The sequence below is a fragment of the Lactuca sativa genome, chromosome 1 (assembly GCF_002870075.4).
Source record: "Lactuca sativa cultivar Salinas chromosome 1, Lsat_Salinas_v11, whole genome shotgun sequence".
NCBI lineage: Eukaryota > Viridiplantae > Streptophyta > Magnoliopsida > Asterales > Asteraceae > Lactuca > Lactuca sativa.
In genome coordinates, this window is record NC_056623.2 from 184,030,039 (window position 1) to 184,050,226 (window position 20,188).

At 35.0% G+C, this 20,188-nt stretch overlaps 1 protein-coding gene across 1 annotated transcript; it reads left to right on the forward strand.

Moving 5' to 3' along the window:
- Positions 1 to 18,346: 18,346 nt before the first annotated feature.
- LOC111912625 (NADPH:quinone oxidoreductase) lies at positions 18,347 to 19,275 on the forward strand. The gene has a single exon (XM_023908366.3). The coding sequence runs from the start codon at positions 18,411 to 18,413 to the stop codon at positions 18,999 to 19,001; it is 591 nt and encodes a 196-aa protein (XP_023764134.1). The 5' UTR covers positions 18,347 to 18,410; the 3' UTR covers positions 19,002 to 19,275.
- Positions 19,276 to 20,188: the final 913 nt, after the last annotated feature.

Below are 20,188 nucleotides of genomic sequence, written 5' to 3' on the forward strand. Positions count from 1 at the left end.
CACGAAGCTAGTCTATAAGGGGTGTTTAAGGAAATTGCCTATAAAATGGCGATTGAATGGGTATCCACTCTTACCCACCGCACTCTTAACTAGTGGAGGGTCGTTAGCCGAACGGGTAGGATAGGACAAAACTTTCCATTATAAGTATAATGAAGTACAAAATTAACTAAATGTTTTACAAATTCCCAATCTTAGTTACTTAGGCAAAAGTGAATTGATGCAATTCCATGAAATTACACTTTGTGCCCTTGCGAAGAAGTTAGTGGAGCGTGTGTGGTTTACCGGCACACTAAATGGTTCTAAGCAAAGGTAGCAAAGGGTGACTCAATGTTTGTCATAGTTCGGTGGAGCATGTGTGGTTTACCGGCACATCGAATAGGTGACTGTAACATGTGGGGGCACCATGTAAATTTGCATAGTTATTCACACCCGCTTTGTGATCCTCGGCATCCCAATCACAAACTAGAGGGGCACATCGAGATTTAAACATGCCATTGAAATGTTCAATGAATCTCATAGGATCTAGGAGTTTTCATAGATTTAAAAATTAAATTTCTTTTTCATTTTTCATGGTGGAAATTAGTGAATCGTCATTCACTTACCTTCAAATATTTTGCAACTAGATTACGGCATCCCTTTTCTAGGTTGTAGCGTATTGTGTTGGGTCCTAGCCTTAATATCTCATTTGGGTGATTTGTTAAGGACTCAATCAATCAACTAACTTGAATTTGTTTTCTCCCGTTTTGAAGATGTCAAAGTACGACAACTACGGTCTTCCCAAATCCTGTGGAACAAGCATTCCACATGAAGATGATATTCCACGATTTGATCGAGGAACAAGAAATCATGCTTCACTTCCTCCTCCTCCTCCCGTTGTTCTCCCTAACCCACAAGATCGAAGAATTGAAAGGTTCAATGTCACTAAGGCCCTATTAGAAATGAAACATGAAGATGGTAAACCTGTGTGTCCCCACGTTCTAGGAATGAAATCACACATCGATAGGTTGATAATGTTGGGTGCGTCATTCCCTGATAAGTTGACTGTGAACTGGGTTCTGCAGTCACTCCCTGAATCATATAATGAGTTCAAAAGAAAGTATTATATGATGGATCATGACGCAAACCTCATTGACCTAACTTACATGCTCATTGCTGCTGAATCAAAAATGATTTGGCAAAGCAATGGAGCATATTTGTTGGGAAAGACAACCAACCATGCTTCCGAGGACGTTCTAGGAGAACCGACCTGCGTTTGCTGCCAAAAGAAAGGGCGTTGGATACAAGTATGCCCTAAGAGCCTGAAGAGTCCAGAAGATGGGAGAGTCAAAAAGTATGGTTGTGCTTTAGGTAAAATCCACTATCTAACTCCATTAAGCTCCTATTCGTTGATTCTTAATACGTGATGTGATAAGATTACATTTGAATGTTTTTGCAGGATCAGTGAAAAGGAGAGGAAGTTTAATGGAAAAAGCAATATGAGTCTAATAACAAAGAAATGGATCTTGATCGCATGGACTTGAAGATTAGATTTTGAGCTTAGAAAGTTATGATAGAATTGTTAGGAATATTTGACTACATAGCTTTTCAGTTGATTTTGCATTGTAAGGACAAATGTTTTCCGTTGCTTTTATGAATAAAATAAATTTTGATTTGACTCATCTATTTATTTATTTATTTCCTTGCAATGAAATCGTTATGAAAAATTGATGTTTGCATATTTCTACAACGAATGGATGTGATTCTTAATTATGTTAATAGTGGAAATGTCAAGAATTTACCAAATAGGGAAAGTTTCTCATCGCCCAAGTTTCAATTGGACAGAAACTTGGAATCATGCAACTTGGTTGCATAATGAATGAGAAATTTCACATTTGGAAATTAGACTATTTCGTTGACAAAGTGTCAAGTGAAGGACTAGGAGATCGAGTACACAAAGTTGTGTGTTGATCATGTCCACCACAAGGGTAACAAAGATATTCGTCATGATTAGTAAATGTGATTATACTTACAAGATTAAGTGTAATTCTGAATTGATTGAAAGGTTTAAATCAATAGCAGAACGAATAAGAAGAATCAAGTAGGCAGAAAGATAAAAGTTTCTCTATTCTAAGAAGAAGGGAGAGTGCCTTTTATGCTTTATTATATGTCTTAATGATTAAGAACCATAACTCAATTAATCCTCTAAGTAAAATTTTAGTACAATTGTATGTCTAAGAAGAGGAATCAAGAATTGAAGAAATGGTTAAATCAGAAACTCAATCATACTTCGTTCCAAAACAAGTCTTAAAGTTAAGATTGTTATATTGAGTGACAAGTCTTAAGAAGGTTTATAACACTCATCAAATGTAGAATATGGAAAAGGGTTTTCTCATTCTTGCACATTTGAAATTGGTAAGTTGTGATGTCTTGGATTAGACAAAGACCAACGAGGACCAATTTGTGAAGTGTTTTGTCTTGATAAAAGCTACACTAACTCTTGAATATTTGGTTGTCAAGAAATGTTTATTGACAAAAGAATCTTATATGTCAAGGAGTCAGTGGAAGTCTTAATGGTCTTGAAAAGTTTAAGAACTAATCAAGAATAAACCTTATCGATCATCACTAGCACACGAGTTAAGGTTTACAACCTATCGTGTTGACACTATATTGTTTCTGTGCCGTTCCAATTGAGTTAATTATGCATGTGAGTACTATGAGTTCTCATTTGAATGCATAAAAGGCAAGGACCTTAATCAATGAAAAGTACATTGATATGAAAGGGTGTACTGCTTAAATACTTGGAAGACATGGTGGGCAGCTGTGTTACCATAAGGCAAGAAATCAAGAACAAGAAAGTTCGGTCCATATGAGTTTGAATTTGTCGTAAACTTTGGTTTTGACAAATTCACATGGATAGGAACACATACACCATTAAAATCTAAGTGTCATAAGATTCCCTCCTTCATGGAAATGACTGTGAGGAAATGCTTTCACTAAGATAGATTTTAAGAAAGATAGTGATTGTGAAAATTGAATTCTCGAATTCGATTATGGTTACGGTATCGCTTTCCATGATTCGAATTGTGAGATTTGGCAGTTAGTCTGAATTGTTTGGACACACATATGAGCTATCTAAGACAAAGGTGTATAAGTTCAAGAAGCCTTGATAAAAGATTATCAAAGCATTAGGTATTAGAAACATGAACTTAAGAAATTCAATAAGTATTGTTTTTCTAGAAGTTAAGCTGGTTTCTGAATACATGTCAAAGCTAGTGGGAGCATAAGTGTTATGTTTATAATAATCATCGTGATAGTGGGAGCATAAATGTTATGATTGTATGATTATTAAGGCAAGTATTGCAAGTTAGCAGTATTAATTATAGAAAACAAGAGTCATACTTTGCAAAGTTGTAAGGGTTGAATAGTTGTTTTGCTATAGCTAAGGGAGAGAATATTATGCTTCATTTCAAATCTAAAGGCTTATATTGTGGAATGTTAATAAATTTAGTCAAGGATACATAGTGTGTTCTTAAATTTCGATTATGATTACGGCATTCCTCTTCATAATTCGAATTGTAAGACCATAGCACGTAAAATATTATGGCAGAAGATTGATAAAGTATCAAAGCTTTATGTAAGACATTATGCATCGTGTCCCATACGCTTCGAGTATAGGATTGATTGCAAATGCTATAATATTTGACCATTCTAAAATTTTCCAAATGTCTAGCGCATTTAGAGGGAAAAGGAAAAGAATCGGTTTGACTAAGATAATTAAACAACTATCAAAGGACAATCCAAAGTTCGCCGAGGATTGGTCGCTTGTGAGTAGTTGGAAGTATAGTATTGGATGGACCGTATCGACGTTATTGTGAATAGAAAGGATTCTATTGAAAATGAGTTGTCATATGGTAAGTATGGAAAGGTTTCCATATTAGGAGTTGGATATTGAGAATCAATGTCTAGATTAGAAACTTTTATGCAAAAGGATGTTCAAAGGAATGTACTTTGAGTGAGAGACATCACATCTATGGAATTGTATTGTAACAATAGAGGACTTTGTAATTTCATTGGCAATAGTCATTGTGACTTTTGTGCTATGACATTACGAAAGGATCATTGCATCAAATGTTAGAATCTAGCATATTCTATAAGTAGCAAGAATTTGATGTTCTTTCACTTATGAATAAGGATTAGGAGTTGTGAAATGAGTATGATTTTAATTGTGATCAATTGATCTATTTCACAAAGTAAGAACCATAGGTAAAACATTGTGTGCATGCTAAGAGCATGGGACAAGTGTCGTAATAATTCAAGTAAGAAGTTGATTACCCGAAACGACAAATAATGAGTAATCGATATGGTGATAAATAAAAGGTGTTTTATTTATACTCAAAGGTTTGAGGCCATATGGGATTAGTATTATTCATGTGTTTCACTTTGCATGTTTTGACTTCCTGAATAATTTAATTGGTTTAGAACAGTCAAATTATTCAAACGGGCCACAGTCGTTCATATGTTGGAAGTAGATATGAATGAAGACTGTCATGAATTGGTGTGTGGATTGTCTAAATAACATTAGACATAAGCAAATGTTTGTTGCAATGTTCATGAGTGCTTATGAATATGATTTGAGCATTAGATTAAACCCATGCTCACTTGGATCACTTCATGGATTGTATCACGAGTGATTGGTGAGACGATAACATCTTATATTCTTGAAACCGAGATGTGTGAGTTGTATCTTGCGAGTCGGTTACACATTGATAATATGTAAATGCACCAGTAACTCGGTGTTATAAAACATATTGTTGTGTGTAATTCGGTGAGGGAGTGCAAACGAGCATTGAGTCAAAGTTTATCTGTTCCTTTTATCCATAGTAGGATAAAAGCGATATATGTGGGCCCCTCGATGATTTAGTGATGGCACCTAAGTGCTTAGCGAAGCCGGGACTAATTTGATGTGTTCAAATTGTAGTCTGTTGTCAGTCATCATAAATCTGAATTCGGGAAACAACACATAGACAAAGAGAATGATTTAGATCCATGTCTCAGTCTATACGATATCTAGAATGAAGGAATATATGATCCCTTATCTTAAGGACACGCGTATCTGATAAGATCAGAGTTGACAGCGGCTTTAGAAAGCTACGATTGCAGATCAGGATCTGAAGTCATGCGCAAAATAGTTATTAGACTTATCCAAGTGGGAGACTGTTGGATTAGTGTCTAAGTCCATAACTATTTTGGTATGTACTTGACCCGATGGTGCATGGTCCTTTTGGGTTGCCTTCACCAAAGCAACTTGATAGGATGAATAATGGAGAGAAAGGATTAAATATGATTTATTAATATATTATGAGAATAATATATTAAAGGATAAATCATATTGTTTAATTAATATTACTCAAGAATTAATAAGAATTAAGTTTGTGACTAAAAGACATTAATTAAACTTAAGGGACTTGAACTGTCAATTGTATGATAGTTGAATATTGAGCTAATGGACTCCATATTAAAGGGGTGGATGAATTCTATGGGGAAACCCATTAGAAATCGTCCCGAGGCCTTTAAGGAAGGAGCCCACGGGTTGCTTAGGGCTTAAGCATCCAAATTAGGGTTTAGATAACCCTAATAGCCTCACTATTTAAGGAATCCTTAAGCCCCAAAAATGTGATGAACTTCCTTCTAGGGTTTCCACACGTTTTGGGCAGCCTCCTTCTCTTCTCCTCTTCATCCTTTTGCTCTTGGTGTTTGTGAACCATTAGAGGAGTGATATTTGTGACTCTAAGCTTTCTAAAGTCATTATAATAAGGAATTGTGATTGTTATTGCTATATAACAATCAAGGTATCATCTAAACCCTTATTTATATGTTATATTGATTATCATATACTAGATCTAGGGTTTATAGTCTTGGATAACTTGAATGTACAATAGAGAAACCTAGATCCAAGCATTAGGGTTTGTATGAGCACATAGGATGTTCGTATGGCCAAAACCCATCAATAATGAGATTATTGTCAAAAATAAAAATGTTCAAAAGTCATCTACTAGATTTCATAAATGATAGATATTGTGTCAAGGATTTTAGATATATAAAGAACACTAAAATCCGAGTTATAACGAGGAAGTTATGATTTTTCGAAGTTTCGGATATAACAGTAGATAGCTAAAAACTCGAAATAGAGATCGAGAGACTTTTGGCCGAAACAACCTAAACGAGAATCAAAGATCTCAACAATTGTAGTGCAACGGTAAAAAGTCTGACGAAAACGGACGTCGATTGAAGAAGTTATGGATTTTTAACGGACTTTGCGTGTCTTGGCCTATTAAAAATATATAATTAAAAATAAATTCAAAATTAGCTGACGATTCCTAAACGAGAGTTGTAGAGTATATTTTCATCTACGCGTGCATACAAAGAATGTCAAAATTGGAGCTCGTATGCGAAAGTTAAGGATTGTACAAGTTCGAAGTGCACAAACCGAGGCAAATTAGTCCCAGCGTACCCTCGTACGCCAGCGTACTCGGGTGCTAGGCCTCGGATCGTCCACGTCGCCCCTCTACACCCCTACGCCCCGTCCCATCCGAAGTCCAACAGACGAGGATGCGGTCATGCATGACGTCCGGTACGCCCCGCGTACCGAGGGTTTCCAGCCCCTATAAAAGGGATGCGAGGGTTCTGGGCATCATTGCTCATTTTCTCTCCTTCTCATGCGTTTTTACTCCATTTTGCGTGCAAGAAATATCCCGAAGCCTTGGTTTTCATACCTAAGTCCCGAAGGAAGTTTTACGCTCCTGAGATTCCTGAGAATCCCGAGAAATCCACTTTCTCCTGTCAAAGTTCTGCTCGGTTTTCATATCACCATCTTCACTCAATCAGGTGAGTTCATACCCCTACAACTACGTTTTCAAATGCTTTTTAAATGCTTTTATACACTTTTAAAGGGTGGAAATACAAGTAAACACACGGTTATCCTCGTGTGAAAAACATCAATCTTTTGCTATACTTTTGTTATATAACCAATCATATGTGATTTATAACTATGATACAAAAACGCTCGCATGCAACATATCATGATAACACTTTGCTCTTTTGAAATGAAACATGTTGTTATATAAATATCAAACACTTCATTTATATTTTGAGTATAAATGTTCAATAATGTTATTCCAAATGTTATACTTTACATACAAAGCCGACACAACACTAGGGTTTATCCTACAAACGAATCATACACTTGGAAAAATTATAATAAGTATAGTTTACTAGATATTCATGAGATTTTACATACTATAAGTACTATATCAAGGAAATACTTTCGTATACAAGAACAAATGGACTTTTCATACGTAAATCTTTGATACTGCGTTTTGTGAGACATTCAACTTCAAGTACTTTCAAGTATGCAGTTAAAGTCTTGTATTATATATCATAATCACTTGTAGGGAGAGCGTGATACTTGTGTATAGATCTATACAGGATTGACAATCCCGCACCTAAACTATTAGCTATAGTTAGACCGGCAGGTCTGGGGTGACAAACGTCATAACATTCCAACGCCTGAAGAACGTTGTTACAGGCAGTCTGGGTCGATAGCATGGTTATAAAACTCACAGGGAGTATTAAAAACACGTTGATTTACGGGGTTATCAAATGCCTTAGTGATTTCATACATACATAAATCTAGTATCATAGGCATGAAAAACACTTTTGCATTTCAGTTTTGGAACTTTTAAACTACTACACACTTATGGAAAAATATTGGATTTCTAGAAGCAAACATTCAAAACATTTGAGTATTGGTAGAAGACTACTTTTATACTAGTAGGAAATATGGGAATTTCTAGGAGTTTTCAAACATCTTCAAACAATTTCATTCAAAATTTATACAAACATTGACATTAAATACTTATGAATTCACCAGCTTAAATGCTGATCCACTCTTTCAAATCTACTTGTATTTCTCAGGGATTCGGTAATTCAGGTAAACATCAGCTTTTGGAGAAGTGACGCTAAGGCGTTAGTTTAAAACTCATTTTTTTCATCATATTGTAGTTGGTTTTGAAACAAGTACCATTCAACAATGTAACTTTCAAATTATATATATGATGGTTGTTTTACTTTACTATGTATTCAATTGTTATGATACTACATGAAGTCATCCGCCCTCGAAGGATTCCGCCGTTCTGGTTTAGGGGTGTGACACTCTATTTTCTTTAGATTCCATTTGATGTCGGCATCTGCGGGAGTTGGTTGATTCATCTTTTATTTTGCATCCCCGTTTGGTGTCTGGTTTGCCCTAATCTTTTTTTTTTTTACTTTCGAGTGGAAAAGAATGAGCGAGGTGCAGAGGTTGGTCGAGACCGATAGGGAAGCACGAAGAAGCAATGTCACCGAATCCCAACCCAATCCAGGTCACCATCCTGATTATGCCCGGTTTGTTTTGGATTGTCTTTCTATATATAGTTAGGGTTCCGCCTAGAGTTAACAATTCACTTTTGGAGCATAAGTTGTATAAATTTTTTGTTTTAAATTGAAAGTGGTAACAAATAATCGATAATTGTTTAAAAAAAATAGATATATCTTACAATTGAAAGTATATATGCCTATATGTGGCTTCCGTTACTTTATTATTTTAATTACTTGCATTGATTCATGATAGTTTTTGTCATCAAACCCAAATAAAGGCAAAGGTAGAGAACTTTTTAAGCGCATCTTATAGCGTGTTGTCTTTTTAGTTTCAGATCTCTTTAACAATTGGAAAAAATTTCATAAATGTAAGAAAACAGAGTGCAAATGGTTCCTAATAAGCAACCTGAAGGAGCGATAGTTCCCAGAGAAATGAAGGGTTCAATTAAGCAAGAACAAGGAGAGGGGCAGGTAATGGTAGATCAGCCAAAGTCTGGCTTCAAGAACTTTCTTTGGCATGGTGGTTCTACTTATGATGCTTGGTTCAGTTGTGTTTCAAACCAGGTAATTTACCATATCACCCTCTACACCTTGTAGTTATCCTCTCTTTTTTCATAAAAAAAATTGAGTCATTTTTGTCTATTGTTTTGTGATTTCAGGTAGCACAAGTGCTATTGAACTCCCATACTCTTTCTCTCAATTGGGTATGGTTTCGGGAGTCATCTTTGAAGTCTTTTATTGACTCATTGGAAGGTGGATGCTCATCTCATCAGTGTTCTTTATGTCCAGTATAGAGCCAGAAAGGAGAAAGAGAATGCCAGCTTCAAGAACTACGCTATTCACGTTAATCTTCATCCATTTTTTATTCTTTAGCATTTATCACTGTAAAAAGACGAATATCTGATAGTGGGTCTTTGGAAAGGGAAGTGCTTTCAACTGATGATATGGCTAATCCAATGAAATCTGCTTTGTTTCCTCTTAAAAACATGAACATTGATCAAATCCAACAGGTTTAATTATTTCCTTTCCATTTCGGTTAACTTCTTCCGTATATTTTGGATCTCTTTGAAAAATCAACACTAAGTTTCTTTTCTTTTGCTTATCTTATTCTAACAATGTTGTGTCTCGGAGTATCTATAGGATTCTCATCGATCATATTACTTTTTTGCCTTCTCAGCGTTTCTGTGCATTACAAAATGCTAAAAAGAGACGGTAAGTTGTTTATCATTTTGGGGGACACATTGTGACAACCCGAAATTTTCTATTGCTTTGAAAGCTCAGTCAGTCAACTCAACTCAGTGTCAGACTCATTCCTACTATCATTTAGCACAATTTAGAGTCTGTTTGAGCATTCTAAGCCTAGTACACTTAAGGGATAAGTGTTGGGGTTTATCTGCTGAAGCTATAGTACAATGATCAAGCCTAAATCACCATGACCATGAGTTCACGGCCACCACACTGGAATTTATGGCCGTAAACTCCACGTGGGCCATAAACTCACCCTATATATTCAAGTGTTGGCCATTTTTTTCATTTCTTTCCTTCCTTGGCCGATTTTCCCCCATTCTCTCTCAACTATCATCCCGATCTTCACCTTAGATCTTAAAAACTAGTAAGTATTCTTCCTTGACTTGTTGATACACCTCTTAATCTAGCATTCTCTCATGATTTCATCCATAAAAATTATGTTTTCATAGATCTTCAAGTTTCACCAAGAACACCAAGAACACATACTAGTGTTCCTGGCCAAAATCAGCCATTTCAAGCTTCTATATCGTAAGTCCTCCTCCATACACTTCATATCTAGTTAAGACTCATGCTTAGAATCTTGAAAACATCAAGGATGCAAGACCAAAAGGAGTTTACGGCCAAGGATCTCCCAAGGCCGTAAACTCCTATAAAGGTGCCATATGAGCCCTAAATTTTTCCTAAGGCTTGGATTTGAGGCTAGAACACTCCCATGTGATTTGTAAGACCTTGAACCATCACCAAACCCTTTATTTAGAGAGTTTACGGTCCAAGAGTAAACACCCTTGGCCGTAAACTCCAATCAAGGTCAAGTCTTGGACCTTAAACTCATATAGACTCTTGTTTAACCTTTTAAACCCTTGAGACTCCCTAACTTTAAGACCCTAAATATGACCATTTAGAGAGTTTATGGCCAGGAGTAAACTCCCTTGGGCCGTAAACTCCTCAACACTCTCCATTAGGTGGGTCTTTCACATCCTTGGGTAAAGCAAAATTCCCTTAAGCTTCCCTAACCTTCAAACCAACACTTATGCACCTATGACCATGAGTTTACGGTGGTAAACTCCTTGGGGCTGTAAACCCATGGTAATAAACTCATGTTAGAGTCATTCCACCCTCCTTAGTCCAATCACATGTGATTCCAACACTTGGTCAAAGTGTTTTCCATGTTCTACGGTGTTTATACTTACTTAATTAGTGTTATAATCACTAATTAGTTATATATATATATATATATATATATATATATATATATATATGTTCATAAGATCATTGTGTGTATTCAAGTCTTCACTTGACACCAAGCACTTTGTCTGACACTTCCATCCAATCCACTCACTACAGGTGAGTTCATACCCCTTAATTAACCTTTTAAATGTTTTAAATGCTTTTATGGGGGGGGGGATACAAGTTGAATCATGATAGTTATTATATCAATCACATGTGATTAACAAGTATCAACTATGGATTTACTACACTTTTAGCTATTTTACCAGGCATACTACTTCAAAATGATTTCTCAAATATTTTTACATGTTAAACTCCTTATCAAATGGTGTTACATACTATATCTTTCCTTTCAAACTCTGTTACAACTGTGTTTCAAACAAAGGTTTTCATGTATTTCAAACCGTATTTCAGACAAAAGATTTCTTATACTTTAAGTTGTTTATATCAAACAAACTATTTTTAAACCGTTTTATAAATTAACATCAAGTGATCAATTCTTATTATTAAAACTTTCGAATGTTTTACAAAACTTCTTTTAAACTTTTATATTGTCAAATGCATGCCTATATATATGTATAGTTATATAATTAATGTTTAAAGGACTTAGGACTGCTAGCTCGCTTTAATTCCTTTTCCTTGTTTGGATGTGGCCTTAGGGTATCGGTTATTTGTCCGAATTTCATCTAAATATTAGTTATATATTATGTATACATATATAGACATAAAAGTTCTACTAGTCAATTCAGTACCTTTAGGTAGCAAAGGCATACTTTCAGTTATACACGTACATTACTAGTAACTATAATAGGTATAGTTAGGAGATACTATTTACTATTCCTAGTACAAAGGAATCACACTAAGAGTCAGTTCATACATGAGTTAATGCATACTATAAACAATACATACACTACACTACTCTAATACACACTATATGAAGAGACACTAATACACACTATATGGAGAGACACTAATACACACTATATGAAGAGACATTAATACATACTATATGAAGAGACACTAATAGATACTATATGAAGAGACACTATTAGATACTATATGAAGAGACACTACTACATACTATATGAAGAGATACTTGTACACACTACTGGACTGATCATCCTACACCTGGCTGCTCGCTACAGCAGGTGTGTTCATCTACGGATGTTCTCAGTTGTACTGTTCGGCGATTTACCGTGCCGTGTTTATCCTAGACAAATGGATACATTTTCAAGGATTATACAATTTTCCTTGTTACCTTTACTTTGTGACACGTTCACATAAACGATGAGGTAGAATATATTTTGATATGATTTCAAATGAATATATTATTTTCCTTATTACCTTTATTTTGTAATACATTCACATAATCGATGAGGTAGACTATATTTTTATAATAATAGTTATACATGGGAAAAACCGTCATTCTTACAAAGAAGCATACCTTCAAAATAGTCGGGTCTTGGTAGAAGACTACATTTTCTACTAATAGGAAATATAGGATTTTCTAGGGTTTTCATACTTATACAAACTTTTTCATTGAACATTTACAAGTCTTTTCCTTAGAGTTTTACAAATCAATGAGACTAAAATACTTATGAACTCACCAGCTTTATGCTGATAAACTCTTTCAAAATAACTTGTATGTCACCAGTAGATAGGTATGATGACCAGGTTTTGAGAAAACGGAGCAGTCAAGACTCGTCTTTTATTTTGATTACTTATTTTCATGTCTTATTCTATGAAAGAACACACATGTATTAAAATCTTACTATTAATGCAATGGATGATGTTGTTGCTTGTTTACTACTTTACACTGTTGTGATACTTTACATGACGTCATCCGCCCTAGAACGTTTCCGCCATTCTTAGTTTTGGGGTGTGACACACATGGCCATATATTATACATGATATTGTCTGTGCTCTGTATTCAAAAGATGCACAAATATCTATGAATTGCTTAATCCGACTTTCTTCAACTGCTCTTACATCTCACTATTTTAGGGATATTCAGAATACTTTGCATAAAAATTTGGAAGATTACTTGTTGATTTGAAGTTTAAAGTGATGTTGATCCAATCATGATTTTAAGCTATGAAATTAACCTCCATATAACCTCCATAACTTCACCTGTTTGATTGGTTTCTATATATGTTTACATCCAAAATCATGTCCACATAATTAAAGTGCATTCAAAGTAGTTTTAGTAGCAAACTAATTTGATCTGAAAGTAATGAAAATCGATGCAAGATGTGTTATTGGTACATCGGCCCGTTCCCCTTATGCAACAACAGGTTTTAATTATAATCTCAACCTGCTCCATGTTTTTTTATAATATTTCAGTCATATTAATAATTAATTATTAATTAATTAATGAGTAATAGATGATCCCACATGGGAGGATGTACTCTTACCCAATGGTTGCAACGTTCCTGGTGGATCCATGAGCGGAACTGGAATTGGAGGTGGCGGAATGGTTTTTACTCAGCATGACATGGGCAATGGAATGACATTAAGGGACACTTATATCTAGAGATCAGGTTCGATCTTTAACGTGTTTGACCGGTTCACTAGATGATGAGAGTAGCTTATCGTTTCTCTAATATCCATTTCTCTAATATCGTTTCTTTAATGTGTAATGACTTGTTGTAAAACGGTAACGTTTCTGTTTGACTGGTATGAAGATTGAACAGATTACAAAGTCGATACTAGGCATGATCTACCCTTTGATTGCTCTCTATTAGTGAGGCTTTGATTGGTTTTTTAATTGTTTTTGTATAATTGACCCTTTGATTGTTTTTTTAGTTGATACGGTTCCTGGTCCGAAATCGCAGGAGGTGGAACACAGTTCATTCATAGCGTAAATCACTACTTGGATCAAATATGTAAGCTTTTCTATATTACAGATCAAAAATTAAGTATCCATGCCTTTGATTCAATCTTTTTACCAAATGTATAGATGGTTATGGATATTACCCTCTAGAGGTTGGTGACAGCAGGAAGCAAGGTGTTGTTAGTAATGATAGTTTTTCCCGGAAAAATGTGTTGGAAACACCTTCATGTGACAAATCACCTTACACCATGGCGACCGTGCATGAACATAGATTGGCGGAGAACGGTGGTGCCAATCTTGCCACTCTCTCTCCATAACTTCTATTTATGGATCTATCATTGGACCCTGGACTCTTTGAAGGCCCGAAAGGAGATGAACAGGCAACGCAAACATAATTTATTGATATCTGTTAACAACTTAATCTTAAAATTTTCTATCTCTAATGTTATAGTATATTATTATGTCCAGTAGGAAACTTATAGGAAAATGAAAAAAGCCACATAAGATTATTGCAAAGGAAGCTATCATAACTGGGAATCTACTAATTTTGTCTAACTTTTTATATTTAGTACAGTTAAAAATACGGACAACCAATTACCAATTTAATGATTTAGTCACTTGTGTACTCTCTTAAGTCAAAATATGAAAAAAAAAAAAAAAAAAAAAAAAAAAAAAAAAAAAACTGCTATACTCACTGGACGATCACTTTATATTGATATATGAATAATATAGTTACTTGACTATCAAAGTATTTCTATATTTTCCATTAACATAAAAAAAGATTGAAATTCAATTGGAAATCAAAGTATTTCTATACTCACTGGACGATCACTTTATATTTCTATATTCGAAGGAATAAATAATAAAAATTTTCATTTTTATCTGTTTTAGATTAAAATTCAATTGGAAATCAAACTTCAGTTTTTATTTATTTATTTATTTACTTATTTATTTATTCTGATTATGGATGAGACTTAATCATCCAATGCAATGAATGATGTAGATTACATTGGACAGTTTAGGTCTCCCTGCCTGTGTCACACCACTAAACTTGAACGACGGAAACGTTTGGGGACGGAGGATGTCATATTCAGTATCACAACAATTAAATAGTAAAGAAAGTACACACCACCATAACATATATTTGAAAAGTTTACATGATTGTATCTATTACATGTTTAAAAGTCAAAATACAACATGATGAATTCCAAAAGATGATGTTAACGCCAGAGCGTTAATCTCAAAAAGTAGTTGCTAACCTTGATTAGCGGTTTCCTGAGAATACAAGTTATTTCAAGAAAAAGTGTCAACAATTAAGTTGATGAGTTCATAAGTAGTGTTTTGAGAAAATGAATGTCATTTGAAAGTTCGTGTATGTTTTCCAGAAAATCCCTTATTTTCTATTAGATGTATGAAATGAGTATGAAATATCGTTATATAAACTGTATTATTTGAACCAGAAAAATCCCTTATTTTCCTAAAGGTGAAATGTAGTCTCAAATAACCAAGACCGTAAGCTGTAAGCAACTATGACATGCTCAAAAGAATGATGTATAGTCTTATTATAAAATAATACTATAAGAAGATCGTATTTGTAAACTAAAAGTGACTGTAATAGTCATTTTCCCTGTGAAAACATAATACCATAATAATTGTCTATCTCATGAGTTTTCATAACCGTACTATCATAATTTGCCTGTAGCGACATTCTTCAGGCGTCAAAATGAGATGACACTTGTCACCCCCGAGGACTGTAGCTAACAGTCAAGGCGCAGGATCATTAGTCCCGTATAGATCTATACACACTTGTCACGTTCTCCGGACGGGAGATTCTGGTTATAAAACAGGACTTCTAGTGGTACCTTAATAGGTATAATGAAGATGAATGACTCACATATTCTCAACTAAGTTCGTATTCTTGAAAATGATGATTTTGTATGAAATGATTTCCTTTTTTCCACAATATTAACAAAGGCATAAATAAAAGGTGTATGTTCTTGTATGTATAAGAACGATATACTGAAAATGGTTACCCTTGATACGATGCAAACTTATAAATAAGCTTATAGTATTTATAATCATGTTTCATCCCGAGAGGATAAAGTAGGGTAAGATGTTTTACATGTTACCATATCCATATAATAGTTATTAATAACAATATGAAATGTATAAAGAAAGATAGATATTTTCACACAAGATTAACCATGTGTTTACTTGTATTCTCCCCCGTAATGTATTAAACGCATTTAAAAAGTATTTAAAAGCGTAGAAATGGGGGTATGAACTCACTTGGTAGCTTGGCGAATGTGAGACAAAAATCGAGCAGAACTTCGACCGGAGAAAGCTGATTTCTCGGGATTCTCGGGAATCTCGGGAGCGTAAAACTTCATTCGGAACTTGGATATGAAAATCGGGATGTCGGGATGGCTTCGAGGGGTTAAACGCAGAGCAACAACACAAGAAAGAGAAGAAATGAGCAATTATGCCCGGAACCCTCGCACCCCTTACATAGGAGGCTAAACCGCCTAGGTACGTTGGGCGTACGAGGTTACGTGGAGTGTAGCGGATGTCATTGCTTACGCACTTCGGATGGAAGGGCTTCTGTCCGATGGGAGAGCCTGTTGGCCGATGGGACGAGGCTCTTATCCTCTAGTACGCGAGGCGTAACACATTACACGGGGCGTAATTTGAATTTCCAAACTTCTAAATTACGTAACTTTCGCGTACGAGCTCCGTTTTTGGCGTTCTTTATGTCCACGCGTAGGTGAGACTGTACTCTACAACTTTTGTTTAGACTCCGTCAGCTAGTTTTGAATTTATTTTTAATAATATAATTTTAACAGGCCGGGACAGGAAAAGTCTGTTAAAAATTCATAATTTCTTCATCCGACGTCCGTTTTCGTATGTCCTTTTATCGTTGTATCACTATTGTCGAGATCTTCGGTTCTTGTTTAGGTTGCGTCGGCTAAAAGTCGCTTGATCTCTATATCGAGTTTTTAGTTGTCTACTGTTATATCCGAGACTTCGAAAAATCATAACTTCATTGTTATAACACGGATTTCAGTGTTCTTTATATTTTTGGAAACCTTATTACGATATCTACCACTTAGTACATCCCAATTATGGTTACTGAACAAATTTATTTTTGACCTAATTTTTGCTGGTGTTCCAGCCTGAGTCTCTAGACCATGGTTCCTTATAATATTTATGAATATGCTTCCTTGGGAAAGTGGTTAGTTTCTATGTTTAATTACACAAATTTTGTTTATGTTTCTGATTAAATGCAAGAAATGGTAGCTACTTTTCTTTTCTTTTCATTGATTTGTTTTCATTATTGGTTGTTTTTTAGTTCTTAGAGTGTGGGATAGGCTTCGATTTCAAGCAAATCGCGTGGGAGCAAATCCGAAAGGAGCTTATCTAATGGCATAAGTATGTGTTTTTTTGTGCGGTTAAGATATAAAGCAAACTTTTCTTTTGAAGCTGATTTTGTTTATCTTGTGTTATCAATTCTTTCTGTCTACTTGATGTTTGTATATTTGTCTCTCTTTTTTTTCTTAAAAAAATAGAGTTTTGAGTTTGACTTTTTAGATTTAGTTTTACATTTCATTTTGTTTAGTCGTAGTGACCATTTAAAGACATAACTCCTTCAATCCTTCATTGAGCATCATTGCTAAGCAGATTTTTTTTTATGGTTGAAGATGTAGTGACCATTTAAAGACATAACTCCTTCAATCCTTCATTGAGCATCATTGCTAAGCAGATTTTTTTTTTATGGTTGAAGATATGGAATATCTTGTGATGCAGCATCATTGCTAAGGAAAAAAAAATTATGGTTGAAGATATGAAATATCTTGTGATGCAGATTCTATTTGTATATATTACTTTGTTCTTAACCGAAACCCGCGGAGCGGGGTTTCACACCTAGTTTAACTTATTTTTGTCAACTTTTAACTAATTAAAATTTCAAAATCATATAGTTTTTACTCAACTTATTTTGTCCATTTTAGATAACCAACATTCCAAAAACAGTATTATAGTCATGTAGGCCGGTAGAAACGATGGCCGAGATAAAACAAATTTTGAAAATTCTTTATTTAAATATTGACAAAATAAGTTGAATGAATAAAACTAAAGGATTTTAAAAAATTATTTACTTAAAAGTGTATAAAGATAATTTAGAGTGGCAACAAATGGATAAAGTGAGCAATTTGTTGGACATTTTTAACCTTTTCCCCAAAAAAAAAAAATACTGTTTTGAATACATCTATGTACCTCATGTTTATCTAAATGCAAGTGTAGAAAAACTTACAGCCTTTCAAAACTAAGTTCTTCATCGTTTATAAAACGGCTTACAAGTAATAAAATATCGACTAAAATTATTCATCGAAAGGAAACTATTTACCCAAGACAACAATTCGCAGTCGCTGCTTTGCATGGTTACACGCCAATTTTATATATATATATATATATATATATATATATATATATATATATATATATATATATATATAATGATAGGTGACAGGTGATTGTTATATGAACCGTACCAATCAATTTTATTTTGAAAATATTGATTACATTAGAAGGGTAGTACGGTAAATTCACTTGTTCCGATACCTAAAAAGCGAGTATTATCTCACCAGTGACGTCCTTTTCCATTTCAACCTTAAAAGAACAGCAGGGTGTCTCAATAATTCCACTCATTTCAATGGACTCCACGTTAGCACCCAAACCGACCATCAACGTTGCTGCCATCTGTGGTTCCACTCGCAAAGCTTCCTTCCATCATGGCCTCATCCGCGCCGCCATTGAATTAGCCACCCAAGCGATCGACGGGATGTCGATCGTAAACGTCGACATATCGCTGTTACCGATGCTCAACACAGATCTCGAAGTCGACGACAAATTTCCACCGGAGGTCGAAGCATTTCGTCAGAAGATTCTTCAATCTGAATGTTTCCTCTTTGCTTCTCCTGAGTACAATTACACGGTCACAGCACCTTTAAAGAACGCAATCGATTGGGCATCTAGGCCACCGAACGTGTTTGCCGATAAGGCTGCTGCTATTGTTAGTGCCGGAGGTGGGTTTGGCGGAGGGCTGGCACAGTATAGTCTCCGGCAAAATGGTGTTTTCCTTGATCTTCATTTCATTAATAAGCCAGAGTTTTTCCTCAAGGCGTTTGAAGGTCCTCCCAAGTTCGACGATGAAGGTAATCTAATAGATACTGTGGCTAAAGAGAGTCTAAAATCTGTTCTTTTGGCGCTGAAAGCTTTCACGTTGAGACTTCGAGCCAAGTAAAGTGATGAAGGTTAAAAGTTAAGGAGAGGTTGATTTCTTCACTCATTTAGACATTTCCTCGGTGGACGTGGTTGTGTGAACTTGTGGCTGATCAGTTATCCAGTAATAATTCATTTGTAATCCATTAATATATGTGATGAGATAAATGAACTAGTCATCTTGGTTCTCTAAAAATAAAAGAAATTTTTTGGTGTAAAAATAAAAGAATTTTAATTTTTTTTTGGTGTATGAGTCACGTTTTGGAAGAACATATAAAAATGTGTTTGTTTTTTTCTTTTGGATTTGTCCACTGTCGTTGTTGCCGACACCGGCGACAACATCACCATCGTTGTCACTCTCGCTGATGTGTTATTCTACCACTCATGTTTGTCGTTGACCAACAGAAGTCATTTTTGCATTGACATGAACCACCACCTCCGGTGCGGCCTAACACCAAATCTTCATCCGTTTTTTCTTCGATCTTTACTGAAACCACAAGATCTGTCGCCTCCATCTTCCGAAGATTAGAGATCGAGACCTTAAGAGTTTTCCGATAAGATTTCCGTTTAAGCTATCAACAATCTCAAGCGATTTCAAATCAGATATGAGTTTGAGTATACGGTACTTTTCCGGTGACGTCTTCCGATGATTTACACTTACCAGTGTATTCATTCAACGCGATAGGAAATGTGTGAGATCTCTTTTGGCGGGTATTTCATGTGGTATTCAAGAGTTTTCCTTTGGAAATATAATATGAGATTTTGAGGAAATAAGAAGTGGAAGCTATTATTCTTTGGTGATGTTTTGGAGGTGCTCCAACAGTTGCATTTTTGTTTCCTTCGCTTGCAATGGTTGGCAGCTACCATGGAGCTAAAGCATAATAATGATATGGTATATATAATTTTTCAACTGTTTACTTTTCGTTTGACTTTGATATATCTTGATGAATAGTTATTAAGAATTATACAAGCATTAGTCTAAGAATTATACAAGCTTTAATTTATCTATAAAATCCATATAATATATAGTCACATTATTAGAAAACAGGGGTAATACCTAACACACAATCCGTAGGTATTCCGTATGTATAAGACAATGCCTACGGAATTGCTACGGAAAAAGTTATGTAGCATAAACGCCCGTAGGAAATTTATACCTACGGACTAGCTACATAATACTTATGTTTTTTTCCGTAGGTAAAATAACTA

Bases quoted from the DNA above. Each gene is read 5' to 3' on its own strand.
- LOC111912625 (XM_023908366.3), top strand. From the start codon at position 18,411: ATGGACTCCACGTTAGCACCCAAACCGACCATCAACGTTGCTGCCATC.